This window comes from Camarhynchus parvulus, chromosome 2 (assembly GCF_901933205.1).
Source record: "Camarhynchus parvulus chromosome 2, STF_HiC, whole genome shotgun sequence".
Taxonomy (NCBI): domain Eukaryota; kingdom Metazoa; phylum Chordata; class Aves; order Passeriformes; family Thraupidae; genus Camarhynchus; species Camarhynchus parvulus.
The window spans coordinates 9023325-9041860 of record NC_044572.1 but is presented as its reverse complement, the minus strand read 5'-3'; the positions used below and the strand labels follow the sequence as shown (position 1 = coordinate 9041860).

General features: G+C 36.3%; 1 protein-coding gene across 1 annotated transcript in view; it reads right to left on the bottom strand.

Annotated features, from left to right (window-relative positions):
* UBE3C (ubiquitin protein ligase E3C) overlaps positions 1-18536 on the bottom strand; it is a 69258-nt gene that overhangs the window by 24807 nt on the left and 25915 nt on the right. Inside the window, 8 exon segments of the mRNA XM_030967863.1 lie at positions 622-869; positions 1641-1773; positions 4988-5085; positions 8384-8471; positions 9524-9628; positions 13341-13573; positions 14130-14287; positions 14913-14999. Coding sequence (XP_030823723.1) covers positions 622-869; positions 1641-1773; positions 4988-5085; positions 8384-8471; positions 9524-9628; positions 13341-13573; positions 14130-14287; positions 14913-14999 — 1150 coding nt within the window.

The window sequence follows — 18536 nt, the reverse complement described above, 5'->3', positions numbered from 1 at the left end:
TTGAACATTCATATCACTGAATTATCAAGCACTAGAACTCAAGAAATATGCAAAATGTATAAAACCCCAAACAGAATATGTGAAAAGTAATTTGCATGTGCCTCTTAAGAATTTCAAATGCTGATGGCAAACTTTAAATGCTATCAAAAATGGTATACCTCATACAACTAGTAACTGTTTAAAACATTCATTTCATATATTCCAAATGATGGAAATGTAAACTGCAGTCATAGTCCTAAAAGCTCCAGGTTGAAAATCATTATATGCAGAATAGAGCTGGCTACTTTAATCAACTTAATCTTAAGCACGAGGATATACATAGAAGCACACATATGCAAACTTCTCCATCCTGAAGCAGGCCTAGATACAGTTCATTAATTATTGTTACCTAACTCAACTGGCAGTCAGGATAACACAAATTTCCTGTACTTCCCAAGTATATAATTTATTAAAATCAACCAGAAATTTAGTAGTAACGTTCATACCCAATATGTCAGAGTTACTGTCTCTCAAGTCTGGGAAAATCTTGGTTTTTCCCATGCACTCTTCCTAATTAGAAAAAACCATTACTGCATAATGTCAGTACTGCTATAGCTTTGTATTCCAGAACATTGGTTTTACCTTTCCAAGCATTCTCCCAAGGAAGTAGTAATGTCGGGCGTACGAGTCTCCAACCAGCATCTGTGCTGCAGGGTTAGGGTAAAGCAGCCCCTCATTGGTGGTCTTAAAAAAACCCTGGTTAGGGTTAAATCCTGATTTGAGGAGTTCATTCAGAAATTCTCTGAAAATTCCACCACCATCAATGCCAGCTTCATCAAGACCGTGTGCATTAAGCAAGTGAACACGAATGCGCTTTTTTAGGTCAGGTTCTGCAAGAAAAGGAGAGAGACAAACTCAAATGCAATTGTCTGCTTCAGCTTTGTATGGATAACAGCACATGTAATCACACACACAAACTACATATGCTAGAATAAAATCTGACATAGTAAACAGTAGCAAAACTCCTATTACTGGCTTGAATTTTGGAATATTCAGTTTGTGAAACACTCACTTTGTAGAAAAGATATCATCTTAAGAGTCATCAAAAAAAGATGATAATACCATAGGTAGGGGAAGAAAAAAAATCCTACAAAATATTAAAAGAGACCAAGGAAAACTTGAAAATTATATTTGTATAAAACATTGTGAGTGCACAATCACACAGATTCACACAAACGTGATTTAATTCAATGTAGTAAAATTTATAGTACTACATCCCATCATTAAAAAGAGACCTGATTATTATCAGACACATTGTACTAAGCAAATCCTGTTCAGTCCATATGTATTTACTGGCCAAGACTACCAAAGCAGATAATATCTAATGAATTATATAGAAAAATATACAAATTACAATTATTTGGATGAGCAAATGGGAAGAAAAGCACCATAAGAAAACGTTGTAAAGAGATAATTTAGACTGCAATAATCAGAAAGAATATGGGTGAGAATTACTTCTGTAAAAACAAGAAAATTTAACTTTTAAGAACTTTCACATCTCAGATCTGATACACCTATAGCATACCAGTCAAATAAGCAAACATGGAACTACATAATAAGAGCAACAAAGTGTTGGAACAAGCTGATAACTGCAAACCTACCGTTCTCAGGAGAAAGTTTATCATAAGCATCTTCATAAATATAATTTCTTCTGATAGTGACATTAATTCCATCCAAAAATGGCCCATCTCCTTGAACTTCTTGTTTATCAGCATAGATCAGTCTTTGAAAAATCTGTTTAAATGAGTGAAAAGAGCAATCATGTCATTGTGCAGATCTAAATACTCAATGAGAGACGGTTATTCACTACTGTTACTGTCCTTTGAGCTGCCTCTGGCACTCACTTTCAAGTTGTCTTCTCTCTCTCACTGAGCTGCAGAAACTTAATACAGAACCATGACCCATGGAATGGGGGGAGTGGGACAGAAATGCAAAGAACTTTCCTGTGCTAAAATAACATCCTCAGGTTTTTCTACATAAAGAAGCACATCTATAGACACTGTGCCAATGCTTCCAGTTTCCTCTCCCTAACTTTCAGAGTTCTGAAATGTAAAGCATTCAACAACAAATGAAAAAAGTCCCATGAGTATTTCACACACACAGAGGGTATTCTCAATGCTGGTAAACAATTTTTTGTTGCTGTTTGCAATGGTCAGGAACATTCTCAGTAATAAGAAAATAGGTACCAGTTCCCCTTGTATAAGCAGTGAACAAATAATTCAGATTAAAATCATGGATATTACCACCATATTTAAAAAAAGAACCAGAGTATCATAAAAATTCAAAACAATTATGCCAGGTGAAGCACAAATTGAATTTCACACTGTCCATTTTCAAGTCTTTACAACAGGCACCTGTTCCCCTGAAGAGTAACTGTAGCTCACTGTGTTTCTATGCCAGGATGTAGCATGGGAGGGGGTTGCCTAATGTATAATAATATTCCCTCTATCCATGGAGTGTAGGTTTACTATATTCTCCCTTGCCATCAATCACATATTTAATAAATAGTCTAGCACATTTTCCAAGGGATATAATCTCCCAGTAATATGTCAGACTATTTTTTAATTAAGAACATTAAGTAAGAGTCTGCAGGGATTTTTAAAAACAACAAATTTACCATGAAAGAGAAAATCTGACCACAGCAAACAGAGATAGAATAAGGTCTCAAATCTACTGTTTTTATGTGCAACTGTTGCTAGTGGAGAAGATGCTTTCCAACCAGGAAGATTACAGTATAGACAAAGCAGGAATCTTTCCTAAGGTACACAGAAGGAAAACAAGAGAAAATAGTCCTAAGCTGCAGAAAGAGAAACAAGGGATGGACATAAAGAAAAAAGTTCATAATGGGAGTGATTAGGTATTGGAAAGGTTACATGAGAGCTTGTGAAATCTCCATTTCTGGAGATAGTCAAAACTCATCAGGACAAGCCCTTGTGCATGCTGACCCAAGTCTGAAGTCACTCTTGTGTGAGGAAGGATGTGGACTGGAGTACCTCCAGAGGTCCCTTCTGGCCTAAATTTTTCTACAGTTTTAAAACATCCAGACATGTAGTCACAAGCACCTTTTTTAGGTACAGAGCATGAGAATATGCTCACCACCACTCTCCTTCCTGAAGCAGCCCTAGATACAGTTTATTAATTATTACCTGACTCTAGATGGAAAAAATCACCTGGTATTACATCTCATAGAAAAACTCATTTTGGTACTGATTCTGACTCCCCACACAACCCAATGTTCATGGATATGTCAGTCCTGAAAATGCACAACTGAAGCATTTGCGATGACTTCAGATAAACACACAAAAACAAGCAAGGCTGACTGAAGCACACACCATGGAAGTAGCATCACCATAGGCAAGCTAACCAAAGTATGGCCTAAGGAGGTGAGAACCAAGGCACTGCTACAAATTGGATTCATTACCTCCCACAGACTGAAAGGTGCACCCCAATGTGCCTTAAGGCTGATGGGAAAACACTCCCTGGGGCCAGAAAGCTCAAGAGCCTACCATGGAACTACACTCTGCAATTGCTTGTTAGACGATCTGTTATCTGGTGGGTCAAGGTAAAAATGGCATGAGGAGTCAGAAAATGAAAGGGCATATGGAAATACCCCAGACAAGCAGCACTGAGCTTACCATATTAAGTTATAGAGCAATAGACAGCAACTGACCAAAACGAAAAAAAAAAACTTATTATGGTCATGGTATTTTCTTCCATTATTACAACTTGCTCTGTAGAGGCAGTGGGAGACTCCACGGAATGCTGACTCCCACTGTTACACAAAATGGACTGCACACACTTGTTCCAAAACACAGTGTAACAGGATCTCCTCTTTGAACTACAGAAGGTCAGTTGTAGCTTTATCCTCATCTCCAAGCTCTCATGACATTGTTACTTCAGTTTTTGTGATAAAAGCACACAAGGTTCTATGAATTCCAATTCCAAAAAAAAGCCTTATGAATTCCAAAAACATAACATGTGTGCATCTCAACACAGCTTTAAGAAGTCCAGAGGTCGCAAGGCAGTGACTAAGTCATGACAGAGATCCCTGCTTGGGATCAGTTCCTATAATTTCCCTGTAATCCTGGTGTGGCATTGCCATACAGTAATAAGATGTTTTGTTGGAACAACTGTTTCATAGAAGCCTGAGAAAAAAACCACACATTTTCTACCAAAGCTGCCTCTGTGTTTTGACAAATAAAGACTGACTTTCCCTATGGAATTACTCTTAATTCCTTTGATGGTGTCTTGAAAACTAACATTTCCAAGAAAATTTAGGGAGCAGTTTTGAAATAACTGATATTGTTGAAAAGTAAACAATAAAAAATGTGCTTAACAGAAAAAAAAGCTTGAAGAATATTAATGATGCAAACTGAAATAGATAATGGAACTAACAATTACATCTATAAAGTCTCAAAAACATTCATAAGCAAATGCAATCAGTCAAGTACAAAAATCTTGCAAGTTTAAAGCTATACACTCTATTAAAGTCCAGCTACTCAGCTATGAATGCAGGAACTTAATCTGTAGGTGTTAATTTCCCAAAATGGAGATCCATAATCTCATTTGGAGTAAATGAGTGCTCCTGAGTCTCCAGCTGCGACCCTGCACTCTGGTACAACACACAACGGCCGGTGCTGTGCCACCACAAGAGGGTGCAATCAGGTAGAGCCATCTCTGAGCCAGGACTGCAAACTGCTCTCAGCTGTCTCAAAATAAATGTTCCTAACTTTAATACAAATATTATTAAGGGCAACATAAGCAGGAAAGTAAGACAGAAGTCAGTAACTTCAAATGTTCAGCTGCTGCATGAGTACTGCAGAAAAACAGTGCAGAGTGCCATATCCTTCTGTAGGGAATCCATCCAGTTTCTACCTCACTAAGTGCTCTTTTTACACTTACGCAAAACAAAAACCACCAATTGCATATTAAATTAGAAATTAGGTACCTTTACTCTTTCTTCAAAAGGAACTACAAAAGGTAGCTCTGTCAGAATTGCAAGCTGTCGTTCTTCAGATACAGAAAGAGGTGCTGGCTCCAAACCCACTTAAAACAGAAATAATAATTTTAAAAATTTTGGACAGAACATTTTTTTCAAACAATTTATTTTGTATCAAGTGACTCAATCTACCTGGTATAAAAATACATACATTAAATAGTTTATTTATTACATACTCACTCAAAGCCTTACCTTTCCTTAAGCATTAGTTGCTACAGGCAAACCAAAATATCAGTAGAGAAAACACACGAAAGCAAAATGCATATAAAAATATGTACTTCTGTACCTCTATTTTTATTCAGAAAAAAAATCTCCTTATTGACATTTTAGCTTAGGAGTTAGGAAAAAATGCATGATAGAAGACAATTAGTAACTGTCATGATTTAGACTTTTCATTGCAGGAATATATAATATTCCTATTCTCATGTTCAGAATAGTTTACAGCTATCGTGCTTTCAACTACATATTCTACTTTCAATCAAGTCGTTTTAGGTAAAAACTTTAAGAATTAAACCAAATCTAAGGAAACCAACAGAAAGATAACATTTATTTCAATGAGTTTTCTCCCCTGACAGCAAAGTCACAGCGACCACATTAAATCCCAGTGACTGCAGAAAAAATGAAAACATCATCAAGAACCTGTATACTGTATTTAAGACAAAAGTCTAGGAGAAGAATTCAAGAAGCCACAGCAGAGAGATTCATCATGCAGTTCCCAAACTACTGTGCAGCTCCTTTGAACTCACTCACAGGGTATTTTTAGGAAACAACTTTTGGTGATGCACAGTAGAAATGACAGCCCTGCTCTAACTTTATGGGAGGAAACTCAGCCAGTGAGCACATACCTGACTGTAAATTAATTAAGTGCAGTCAGTACTGCTCACTGATGAGCCACTGTGGCCAAAGGCCCACCTGACTTCAGTCTACAGAGGTAACAACACCCACAGTTCCTTGGTTGTTTCATTTTTGTGTTTAATAACCAACTCTGAAGAAAGACTCCAGAGTCTGGACACACAGAGTGTATTACAAAATAAGCAAATGCTTCATGTCATTGCTCTGTCTGCAAGTTTTTGATTACAGTTTCAAGGTTTTTTCTTTGGCCTCCACCCATGGTGACAAGCATCTTCTGCAATCTTCTGGACTGAACACTTCAATGTTCTTTTTTGTTTGTTTTTTAAATCCTCAAAGCACTTTAAGTAGGGATATTTTAAGCACCAATTTAATAGGGTATGACCCTAAACATCACTAATCTTGATATATATTCATTGGGAGCAGGTTTCAACATTGCAAGCCTTTGGAATTTCTGATAAAATGCTGATTTGTGATTACCTTTAGTTTACTTAGTAAACATTTTTAATTAAAGTCAATGTATGAAGCCTATTAAGCTAACAGTTAAAATCATTTTAAATGAAAAGTGCATGTACAGCAAAGGTAAACTACTACATGACTTCGACAGTTCAATTATTTCAGTCAATTAGTCAATTTTATCTGCATTTCTCCATCACAGCTTCTTTCTTTAGAGAGAAATATGGGATGGAGTCATCAATACAGAGGGCATTTAGAACTCACAAGTCTGCCATTTAAGTAAATGAAAAAGCACAAATAAACATGGCCATATGTGATTCAGCAGTACTTTCATGCTAATTGGCTTTAACCCATATGGAGTCAAGAGGGATTTAACAAGTCATGTGCACAAGGTTACCTGCTTGTTTTCACACATTCATGTTGACTGCACTCTCTTTTTAGCCTGACTTTGCATGAAAACAAGGTTTACATGAACACACTGCGCCATCTTTCCTCCAACACACCTCTTGAGTTCATCAGCTGAACTTCAACAGACAATAGGAGATTCAAAAATACCAAATTCTGTGAAAATTTTCCCAGGCCAGACAGGAGAAATTCTTTCAGCAACCTGAATGCAGGCACAGCCAGGAGAGCAGTGCCCAGTGTGCCAGCTCACCTGGAGCCAGCCAGGAAAAGGAGGGCACACAGCTGCTCACACCAGCACAGCACAGGCATTCCTCATCCCCCAACTGCCCACAGCAGGAGAGGCATGAAATGGAGGGAACTGGGGGCATCTGGGGAAGGAAGACCTGGCAGAGAGCTCAAGGTAGTGTAGGCATGAGGGCAAGGAGAGCAGGAGAATGTGGAAGTGATGAATGTGGAATAGGTTTGGCAGTGGAGAACATCCAGACACTATAAACAGCTGTGGAGGGTCGTGCAGGTCAGTGAAAGAAACAAAGGATTGCTGATGTGGAGAAGTGGTGATTTCCAAAGAAAGAAACTAACTGGAAAAATATATAATCAATAATTCTCAGCGGTACTTGAAGTGAGCCAACTAGTTATTATCTGGCAACTACACTAATAAGGTAATCAAAATTAACTTTTACCATCGTAACTACTCAAATAAAAATTATCACTAGAAGTTTTAGGCTTCCACCCTGGCCAAAGCTTTTAATTCTGTACAACCCTACAGCAGCATCCAAAGGCTACAGTCTCTCCGTGATCTACTGGATCTGGCTAAACTAACTCAAGCAGATTGCATCATCTTGAAAGAGAGCAAGGACTTTTGTAGATGAATCATTTTGCTGCTTAAAGGCCCCATTTTAAATTCATTATTAATTCTGCACAAGTGCCAGTGATTTAATGATTATTTTACCTGATCACAGAGAAGTAAAATTCTAGAATAGTGAAGCTGAAAAGGTATGAAAAGCTGGAAGAAACGGACTGTCTACATGAGAAAGCATATTGGAAAAATCTAGTGTAAATTTACCCTGATTGCTAAGTTTGTCCCATTCTCTAATCTTTCTCTGCAAGTTCCATAAAATCCTGATATTTTGAGTAAATCAGAGGTTTACATTTCTGTCTTATCTAATTTGACACAATATTTATAAACAGGAATTAATATTTACCATACAAAGCCTGTTTGTTACAGTTTAATACATAACAAAAATGTTTCTTTATAGTATACAGTAAAAGCAAAATCTCAATGCTTTACATCTTCTACAACTGTATTAATTTTCCGTTCTGTGCAGTTGCCTTTTATACATATTAACACACTATTTAAAAAACACATCATTTCTCCACCTCATCATGCCAGTGGAAGCTTGGGCAAAGAAATTATTAAATTAAATAACATTATTTATTACAAATATTTACACACATGCATACAAGTGCACAATTTTTAAAAATATCTTAGCCAAAATTATGAAAGATTGTCTTGCTTTTGGTTAGCAAGATTTTACTACAAATATCAACTGCATTCTAGAGAATACAGTTTCCTTTGCATAAGGTAATCTCTTTTTTTGACTTAGCAAAGCTGGAATTGCATGGACAGTGTCTTACCATCCAGAGTGGACTGCAGTGGTCCTATTCTCCCCATCCTCCTGACTCTCCAGACGTGTCTGGCTGATGGCACGTACAGCTGTGTGACCTCACAAATTAACAGGATTTCACAGTTAAACAGGACCAATTACACATTATAATTTACTGCTGCATACTAAATACACAGAGCTGTCACATGCAGAAGTGCGTCTGAATGCCTCAATTCACAGAATCCACAGAATGACTGGGTTGGAAGAGACCTTCAAGAGCATCAAGTCCAACCCAGCCCCAACACCTCAACTAAACCATGGCACCCAGTGCCACATCCAGGCTTTGTTAAACACACCCAGGGATGGAGACTCCACCACCTCCCTGGGCAGCCATTCCAGAACTTTATCACCCTTCCTGTAAAAAACTTTTTCCTAATATCCAACCTATATTTCCCTTGACGCAGCTTGAGACATCTTCATTTCTGCTGATCCCTCCTTACACTTGTACCTTACAGGAGAGCTGCACAATTAACAACAGTACAATATAAATCCCCTGTATTTAAAAATACCACACAATGTTACATTCAGTTCTGGTACTTAGGACACTAGAGAAGCCAACTTTGAATTTTGAGATATCAAATATTCTGTTTATTTTGTACTGAGCATGTGTCATGATTCAAAGGAATCTAGTCCACAGCAGGTATTAGCTTTTTCTTTTGCACAACATACACACTTTTTGAGATCAACGTCATTTTTTTTCAAAAGCTCTTAGAAAAATAAAACCATTTCTAGGTGAGGTAAGTACAGAAAATGCTGAACTTCCTTTCGTTTTGGAAGACAATTTTCCCTACTAGAGAACAATTCTTTAATTTAGCATTTTTACTATGAGAAGATGCAACTAAATGCTACCAGATTCCCCATTCTCCTCTGCTATAAATGCCAATGATTTACACTCTTGCACTGTAGGGCAAGTTCCCCTTCATGGACTAGAAATGTACTTTAACATACAAGTTTCTTAAGAGATGCAACTCTTCCATTAGAGAAAAGCATTATTCCAGGTTTTAAACCATACAATCTGTGCAACATCAACATAACCAATACTGTCAGGAATCAAACACTTTACCACTGGAAATTTGGCACCTGCAGGGCTTTAAAAGGATATGACTCTTACCTTATCTGCTTTAATGTTTTCTTGTTCTGAAAGCCAGTGATTTGGTGGACAGAAATTTCTCCTTGTATCCCTAGATTTCAACATTTTCACTAAGTTTGTGATGACCTAGGTGTCAGAAACACATACATTCAGTATACATTAAGCATTGTGAATGAAATTACATAATTCACAAAGCAAAAGCTTTTTTTAAAAAATCAGTAGCATAAAAAATTGCCACTTATTTTTAATTCACAAAAACCTGCTGTCAGACTTAAATAGAATCAATTAAATGCATGGTTCACCTGCAAGACATCAAAAACCTGGCTTATTAATGTCTCATTCCAAAATCTAGGAACCAGGACTACACAGGATTTAGCAGTACTGCACACCTGAAGTGCTGGATGCCAGTTCAAGGAAGCCCAAAAAAATCATTATCAACAATAAACTCCTCATTTAAAGAAAATAACACCAAGTATACACACAACATATATTAGGTATGTATATAATGTTCTTTTATCTTCCTAGCAAATTTGAGAGGCTGAGAAAAATTGTTATCATGGTATCTTTGCAATTTTACTGTTTTTCCTGGAAGTTTCCTCCAATCCAGAAAAAAAAAAAAAAAAAAAAAGTAGGAAACCAAGCTAACAAATTCTCCACCTCAAGCAGAACTGCCATACTCAGCTACATGCCTTCTGTCCAAAGCTGAATCAAGTTCACCCACCACTACGTAAAACATAATTAAGTGGAATCAATACAATAGTAAATTACCAGGCTAAAAAGACATTATCACTGCTACAATGAACAACCATCTGTTTGGCAACTTTAAAGTACAGCACTTGAAAAATTAGTAAGAAAAAAGTGTACACAGAGCTTTTCTGAAATAATCTAGCTAAAAGACAGTCTTAATAGACAGGTGTCAACAGTAACAAAGTTCAATGGGCCTTCTAAAGGATTCTGGGTCTAGATGCTACACAAAAGAGCTTTTAACATCCAGTTTTTAAGGTAATGTCTTTTTCAAGACAGAACAAAGAATGCTGTTAAGTGAACTGTCTGATTACATGGAAATTTTCATCACCTTTCCCTTATAAAATTCAGTGCGGGTTACACGAATCACTGAAACTCTCGGATCCCATTATCACTGTAAGTGATGCAAATGTTTTTAAAAACCACAATAAAATCAGAAAAGACTACCCACATGAAGGCCATGAAAATACAGTACTTTACAAGCAGCTAAAGAAACCTTAAAGGAAGCTGAATCAGATTAGGTGAAATTGGGAGTTTCTCCTGCAGAATGTACTGGTACTGAGAACACTAACCCAGCTGCCACCCCAACTCAGCATTCCTTTGTAAAAATTTTCCTAAGTATGTATTCTCTGCAAAGGGAAGATGTACTACAATAAAAAATATTAAAAGGGGGATTTCTTCCCAATAAAGTATACAGTGCAAGCAGCATTTAAAACTAAAATTCAGCAAAATTAGAAACTTGATTTCACAGGATTAACTCAAGACAGTGAAATAATTCTTTTGTTTAACAAAATCCATTTTCATATACTCATAACTTAATATTTTCTATGGAATCTGTAACAGTTGACGATACTACTCATCATTCTACCAAGCCAAAAATGGGGGATTCTGTTAAATGAAGACATTTGCACATGTAAATCCTACCAAAGACCTCCAATCTGTTAGCAAATATGCACATCATTGTCAGCAGCCTCCCTGTTTCCAGACTTACCATTATATAATATAATTATATATATAATTCTATATAATTTCATTCACTTCATACATACACATGTATTTCACTAGACACCAGAGGCATGGAAAATACGCAAAAGAAGTGAGGAGTTAAAAGAAAAAAGAGAAATTAAAAGCACAGATGATAAGGGAGGAATGCGCTTTTTTCCACCAGCAGCTTGCAAAAGCTTTAGCAAAGATAAATCCCATATATTTGATAGATATATTTGACATAGTGCAAAAGAAACAAAAAGCAGTTTCTACTTTAATTTATAATTAACTAGTTTTGTTGTAATGATTTGGAAGAAGGTACTGCTGCCTGCTTACTGGCAGGAAGCAATTTTTTGAAGCTGCTGTCAGGAAAGACTCAGCTATACACAGGAGTCTTCTTGGTGACATTAACTTTGGCCATGTTCAATTTTTATCTGTAACAACAAACATACTTCTGAAGAAGCAAACAAGGGAAGCTTTGCTATTATCTTCTTTTTGGGGTAGCACTGGAGCCTTCCAGATACCCTCAAGATTTATATTTCCAGTTCAGCTGATGGAAGACAACCCTGGCTCCTGAACATAGTAAGAGTACACCCAGTTTTGACAGTTCCACTACAAATTTAATTTCAGACTGCCAGAGTGGGACAAAGTAACTCAGAACTTTACAGCTCTCTGAATGACAGCAAAATATGATCAAATTCACCTGAAATCCACCAACTTAGACAAAGATTGATTAAGCATAACAAACTAAAGCAACCAAAAAGGAGGCATGATACAAACTGCATGCATAAAAATACCCCTGGTCTGAGATCTTTCTCAGAAAAAAACACATATTGGGGGTTTCATTAGTGACCTTTAAATCAAAAGTTTATTTGGCAATTTAAAGACAAGTAATTAAATTACATTGTGCAAACACATATTAGATCAATCTGTGCAAATTACAGATTCAGCGGTGCATTAGGACTGTATTCAATGCAATCAAAACATTATCAGTTACTCTCACTGCTACTAATGCTTATGCTCATAAGTGAAATGTGTTGTAAAATCAGGCAGAATAGGCTGAATAGAGGCTACCTTAGACTTGTAGAATGAATAAGCATTCCTTAATTAGCCCATCAGGTTAAGTGCAAGCCTTAATGGGCCTTTCCTAAAGTCTAGCATGACATCTTTCTCCAAACATGGCCAAGAAGAAAGTTCCATTAGCAATATTAATACAAGCTTAGTTGATCATTTTCATTCAATTAACTTCTTTCAATTAAATAGATAGCTTGACAAAAGCAGTGATAAAAGACCTGAAGGGACAGCTGATGACTCGAACTGAACATTAGTGTGCGAGAGGTCGCCAGTATTAAACAGACTGTAAATCTAGCATTCAATTTGGAAAATGCATTTCTTCTGCTCCCACTTCTTTAATGAGCAATTTTAGCTGACTAGATGTGTTTGCTGCAGAATTTTCATGACAAGTCAAGCACTCCTTTTTTTCAACAACAGTTATATCAGAGCTTTTTTTTCTGCTAACGTTTTCAGCTTCTCTTAACTCATGTCTTAGCTAGGATGCCACGGATAAAACCAGCAGAAAAACACTGGCAGATATCCAGAAAGAACATACATTAAATTCACATTTGCTAAGCCAGATTCACCTTCCCTTTAGTATTCCAGCAAACCCAAAATGAGGAATACCAACAGTTTTTAGGAGAATACCAAAAAAGCCAATACAGCATGGTACCAGTATAGTGAAGTCCCTAATACAGAAGTACCTGAGTAATCATTAGAATTTGTTAGAATTTCACACCTATACAAAGTTATGACAACATGCTTAAGCACCTTGGTTAATGGGAGTCCAAGTTAAACGTCATTATTTTACACAGTAACTGTTTTATAAACAAGACAAGCAAGAAGAAAATTAAGAGTTGACAGAAGGAAAAAAAATTATAGTTAACAGAATTAAATTACTTGAAGTTTAGCATATATGCCAAACAGCAATCTTCCCAAGTCCATACTCCTTGTTGCAACAGCAATAAAATTAGAGGAAAAAAAAATGTAATTTCATATCTTCAGCAGAATCATTAAAATTTTATATAGGTATGTTCTGAAAATTGCCAGAATTTACCTTGAATAACTGAATCCACCTTTTCTGTTCTGTCTGTATACATTGCTGCATTTCTGTGTTTTTTGTTACTCCAACACTTCGAAATGCTGCAATATATTCCTCACGAACCTCTGGCTTGGTTTCTGGGTAAGCCAACTTGATGATTCCTAGACACGCATCTCGAAGGCAGCGGGAGAGTATTACAAGCTCTTCTAGTGTAAAAGGCATCATTGATGATTGTCTTTGACCTACAACTACATGAAACACAAGCTTAAGTTTCCTTAAATTACTTTTAAAAACCCTAATTATTTAATTCAACTTTAATATTCACGCATATAATCTAAATGTAGAGAAAAGAAACATCACCCAAAAAGAGAATGAGTAAACATTTAGAAAGGAGATTAGATCTTATTATTGTGTGTAGTCACAATTATTTTAATTGCAATATCACCTTGATCTCTTTTGTGATTCCTGCTATGTTAAATTTATACATTAAACTACAGGTTCAGTCCAGAAGAAGTTCACTCTCTTCAGTAACTCATTAAAAATTATCATGATTAAGAACTTCCATATCAGACCCTGTGTAAAGCTAGGGTTCCCAAGGTGCAGACCATTAATTTTTCTCTCTTTTTTTCTAAGTGCAATCACCATAAAAGAGCCAGCTGACAGCTGAGTGCTCAGGGGACCATCAGCAAGCCAGGCCAGAAGATCCTTCCTCCCAGATGTCAGCAAATCATTGCCCAGGGAGCCTTCCAGCCTCACACAAAAACATTTCACAAAGCACTGCTATTCAGCATGTTCGAAACTCACCTTCTATTGGGTCACCAAAGAATTCATTATCATGAATAGAAATGAGTGAGTGACTAAACAAAGAACTGAAAAGGTAGAAGAGAGGGATAATTCGGCTGGAGTCCTCTAAAGACATTGGAGAGCCTCTCGAAATCACTTGAAGGAGTGGCACCATAGACCTTAAAATACAAAATGCAGTGTAAAACAGAGGGTTAATAAAATACTCTATGACAGTACTACTTTCAGCATTCTAGTAAAAGAATGTGGAAGTAGCTCCAACAGCAATATAACAATGGTGTTTTCAGTTAAATAATTATTGATTTCAATTCCTGGAAAATAAGGTTACTCTTCACAAGTTCTTGTCACTGGTATCGCAGCGTCTGCATGACAAATTAACTAATACAGACTGCAGATACTTTGGAGTCACAAAGCAAAGAGAACAATTATCTGCATGTCAGCACTGAACACATCTGTAGATCCAGTGCCTCAGCTCCCAGGAAAGTGCTTCTGCCACCATCTACTTCTGGACTAGTCAGAGCATGTGAGAGAAAACTCACACATCTGGGATGAACCACCTGGAGTTCAGTGTCTGTTACACTGAGGCTTGTAAGCACTCCAAGAACTACAAAATATTCAACTGATTTTAAATAAGTATTTTTTTATTCTGTCCAATTTCCAAGATTTTGCTCAGTTTTATGAAATCACAGAAGGTAAGTATCCACACCTCTCACTGTCCCATTCCCTTTCCACTATATATGCTTTATTTTAACAAAGAATCAGTTCTAGAAGTGGTACAATACATACCCTGTAATCATCCGTGTAGTCATTGAAGATATCAAATACCAAAGATGCCTCAGGAATCTGGCATTAAATGCTAAACTATAAAGAAGCCTGCAAAAAAAAAAAAAAGTTAAATTAATTGGGTCTTCCAAAATACTAAAAATTCACAAAACACAGTATTTCTATAATTACTTTCTAGTCAAGCATTTCTCAGAAATTAACAACTAAAATTTACTTTTTCCACATGAAAGGTCTTTTTCTGATCAATATGGTAAATCCCCAAAAACTGACAATTGAGTACATAAAACCTTATACCAAAAATAACAACTTTCATTATCTCAGCAACAAACCATAAATAACAGGTTTCATTATTTCAGCAACAACCCCTACCATATAAACCCACATTTCCAGTCTCTTGCTGAATTCAACATATATTAATAAAAATAATGTAACACCGAATTAATGATCTGGGACCTTTTAAATTCTAATATAGAAAGTGACACCAAACTAGTTAATAAGTCACTTCTGTGGCTCTTCTGCCACTAACAAACATAGTAATTTTTTGCAGAAGGTAGATTAAAATACCTTCATTTATGTCAGAACTATAGCAATTCTACTGATATACTCAGCCTGGCAGAGAGAAATAGAATATCAATGGAACAATGTCAGGACTGCTACATGTGCACTAACCCATCTGCAGACTGAAAATTGTTTATTGTTTGAAAATTTTTTACTAGTCTGTAAATGTGTAATTTCACAAGCCAGTTATACACAGGACTGACTTTAACCACATTACTTCACATATGATTACACTATCAAAAACTTTTTATAAAAAAGAGAAATAAAAAGCTTCCTGAAACTAAAAAGTCATCCCTAGCATATTTTCCTTCCCTTGTAGGAAACAACAAATGAGACACAATCATTTGAAACAATGTCTTTTAAGAACCAAACTGGATTTCACTGACTAAACAGTCATTTTTTTCAGGTATCAAAGAACAATATTCAGTTAATTTTTCTAGATGCTACTTTCCTAGATCTCCTAATTCCTATTAGGGAGTAAGTAAAACAAATACTGAGATCGACACCTCTCAGTGGCCAATAGTTTTGTAACATCAAAATTCTCTGTGACCAGGCATACAGGAGATGGGGGGCTGGGAAATAGGAGCAGGAAGGGGAGACTACCAGAGGGAGACTACCAGAAAACAAAGTATTTATTATGGACCACGTGGAAATTCAAATTTGCCAGATGGCAAAAGGAAAAGAAGCACACATTTCATTAGAGAAAAAAAGTAAAATACCAATAAAGGCTTAAAAACATTGGAGAATAGTTTAACTCCCACACAAGAACACCTACACACCCTCTCAAACACCCCTGGGTCCTGGCTGGCTGCTCTTGCTGCCGCCCACAAGCACAGCCTCAGTCCTGAGCCCACAGCTGGTCCCTTCCTTGGGCTCCCAGCTCACCTGCATCCCCCAAGCTGCACAGACAGCATCTGGGCTGGGATACAGCAGCAGGAGGCAGGCAGAACTCCCCACTGAGCACCAAGGATCATTTCACAGGTACAGGGAATTCTGGAAATAAACTAGGGCCAGGCAGAAAAATGGGAAATGAAACAAGCAGCCTCGAGTTTGCACTGTGTCTCTTTGAATTTTAAATGCATAGACCATTACATTTAAAAAGAGTTGGGAGCTTCACTTATTTCAAAGAAATTGCACATTGGGAACATTACCAAGTCCAAGTCAAATTTGAAGCAACTGCAGCTAATGCCAGTTTAAGATATGCTTTGCTGTTATATTAAATTCTACTCTGTGTGGTTTTTTTTTTTAATTTAACCTGAATTTGATACATGAGAATTCTATTCCCTTCTAAAGTCACATTATTTTGACATTTGGCGAAAATTATGCATTAACATGTAAGGACAGCCTTATCATACCTAGCTAATTTAGAATAAGGATTTGTATTTTAATGTTTAAATATCTGTATGATAGCTCAGATGTCTTGGTTTCCGAAATGAGAAATTTCCTCAGTGACCTTCAGTTTTCAGCCTCACATTTAAAATGAAAAGGAATTTGGCACCTTGCCTTCAGGTCTCACGCAGCTTCCAAGTAAAAACTTATTAATTTCTCAATCATCCCTGGAAACTATGGAACAGTTTGAGCAGAAATGAACAAACATTATGGACAATGAACCTATCATAATGTAATTCATTTTTTCATTCGAGCAATATTCAGCCATAATGAAGGGGGAAAAAGGACAAACCTTAAAAGCTTATAATAATAACCTTTGCCTAAGTTTTAGCCATTTTTATTCCATATCCGTGATTCAGGCAGTCAATTGTAGCAACTGCTCTGTTTCATGGCTCAGATCCAGAAATGCTGAATTAATTCAACTTTCACATTTCCCTTTCCTGAAAATCTGGTTAAGTACAAAAATGCCCATTAGGTAGAAGACGGCACCAACAGCCTGTTTCATTAATATGAAATAACTGTAACTATGAAGCCAATGAACTCATTTGTTCTAAAACTTCCATTCTAAAGTTTCTGGGCTGTGACCAGAAAACAAACACAGAACTGCAAACTGAACACAGAATGGTGAATTAGGCCATGTGTTAAAAGAGATTTGCAATGCTAGATTCACCTGAAATTTCATCCATTGCAAAAGTAAAGATGGCAGAAAAACAGCTACCTTCCCACTCCAAGTAAAGAAACTGGCTTTCAAAGTTGAAAATGACAACTGTAACCAAAAAATACAAAAAAGAAGCCCACCACAAAATGCAAGGATGACTTTAGAAAGTTGTAGCTGCACAAAATCAGCTGTAATAAAGTTTCGAAATTTTTGGTTTCACACTGACAAAAAAAAGCACTGTGAATAGCAAAAAACAACTAAGTAAAAAAAACCCCAAACCTGAAGAATCAAAATAGGTCAAAATCTACCTTATTTGATCTTTTTCCTTGGCAGATAAAAGATGTTCATCTGTTTAAAAACAGCCTTTCCCAGTAGAGCTACATTAAAACGACACAGTGCAAAAATTCCTGATAAACTGCAAAAGAGTACAGGGATGGCTCATACATCCTGAGGAAAAAGCCTTATGAATCCACAAAGTTTAGAGATCAGCATATATATATATATATGTGTGTGTGTGTGTGTGTGTGTGTGTGTACATATATATCCAGTTTTGAGTGTCAAAATAGTCTTGAACACTTTTTCATTTTAAAAAAAACAAAAAAAAAACAGAACTAGAAATAAAAATTATTACAGGCATTTTGATTTTTATGTTAACTTATAAAATCTAATTCAGGGATTTCATTTGCAATATTTTCACTATTCTAAAAAAAACAAAGCAGCTAAAGTTTAAATTTCTCATATCTGGAGGTTTTGCATTTTCTTGAAAATTTCACTGAATGCCACCAACTTCTTTATTATGAGATCCATTATACATGGATTCATTAATAGATTTTCTGTAAAGTCCAATATTAAGATTTAGCACAGCTATTTGGAAGAAAGAAACATTTCTCTGCTACCAGAAAGGATAAACTTTTTTCAAGTGCAAAAACACACACTGCCTCAACCTCAGGCTGTGATAGAGTTAAATTCACTTCAGTGATTCCTGTTAAGTATCAATTTTAATCATACCAAATTAAATTATC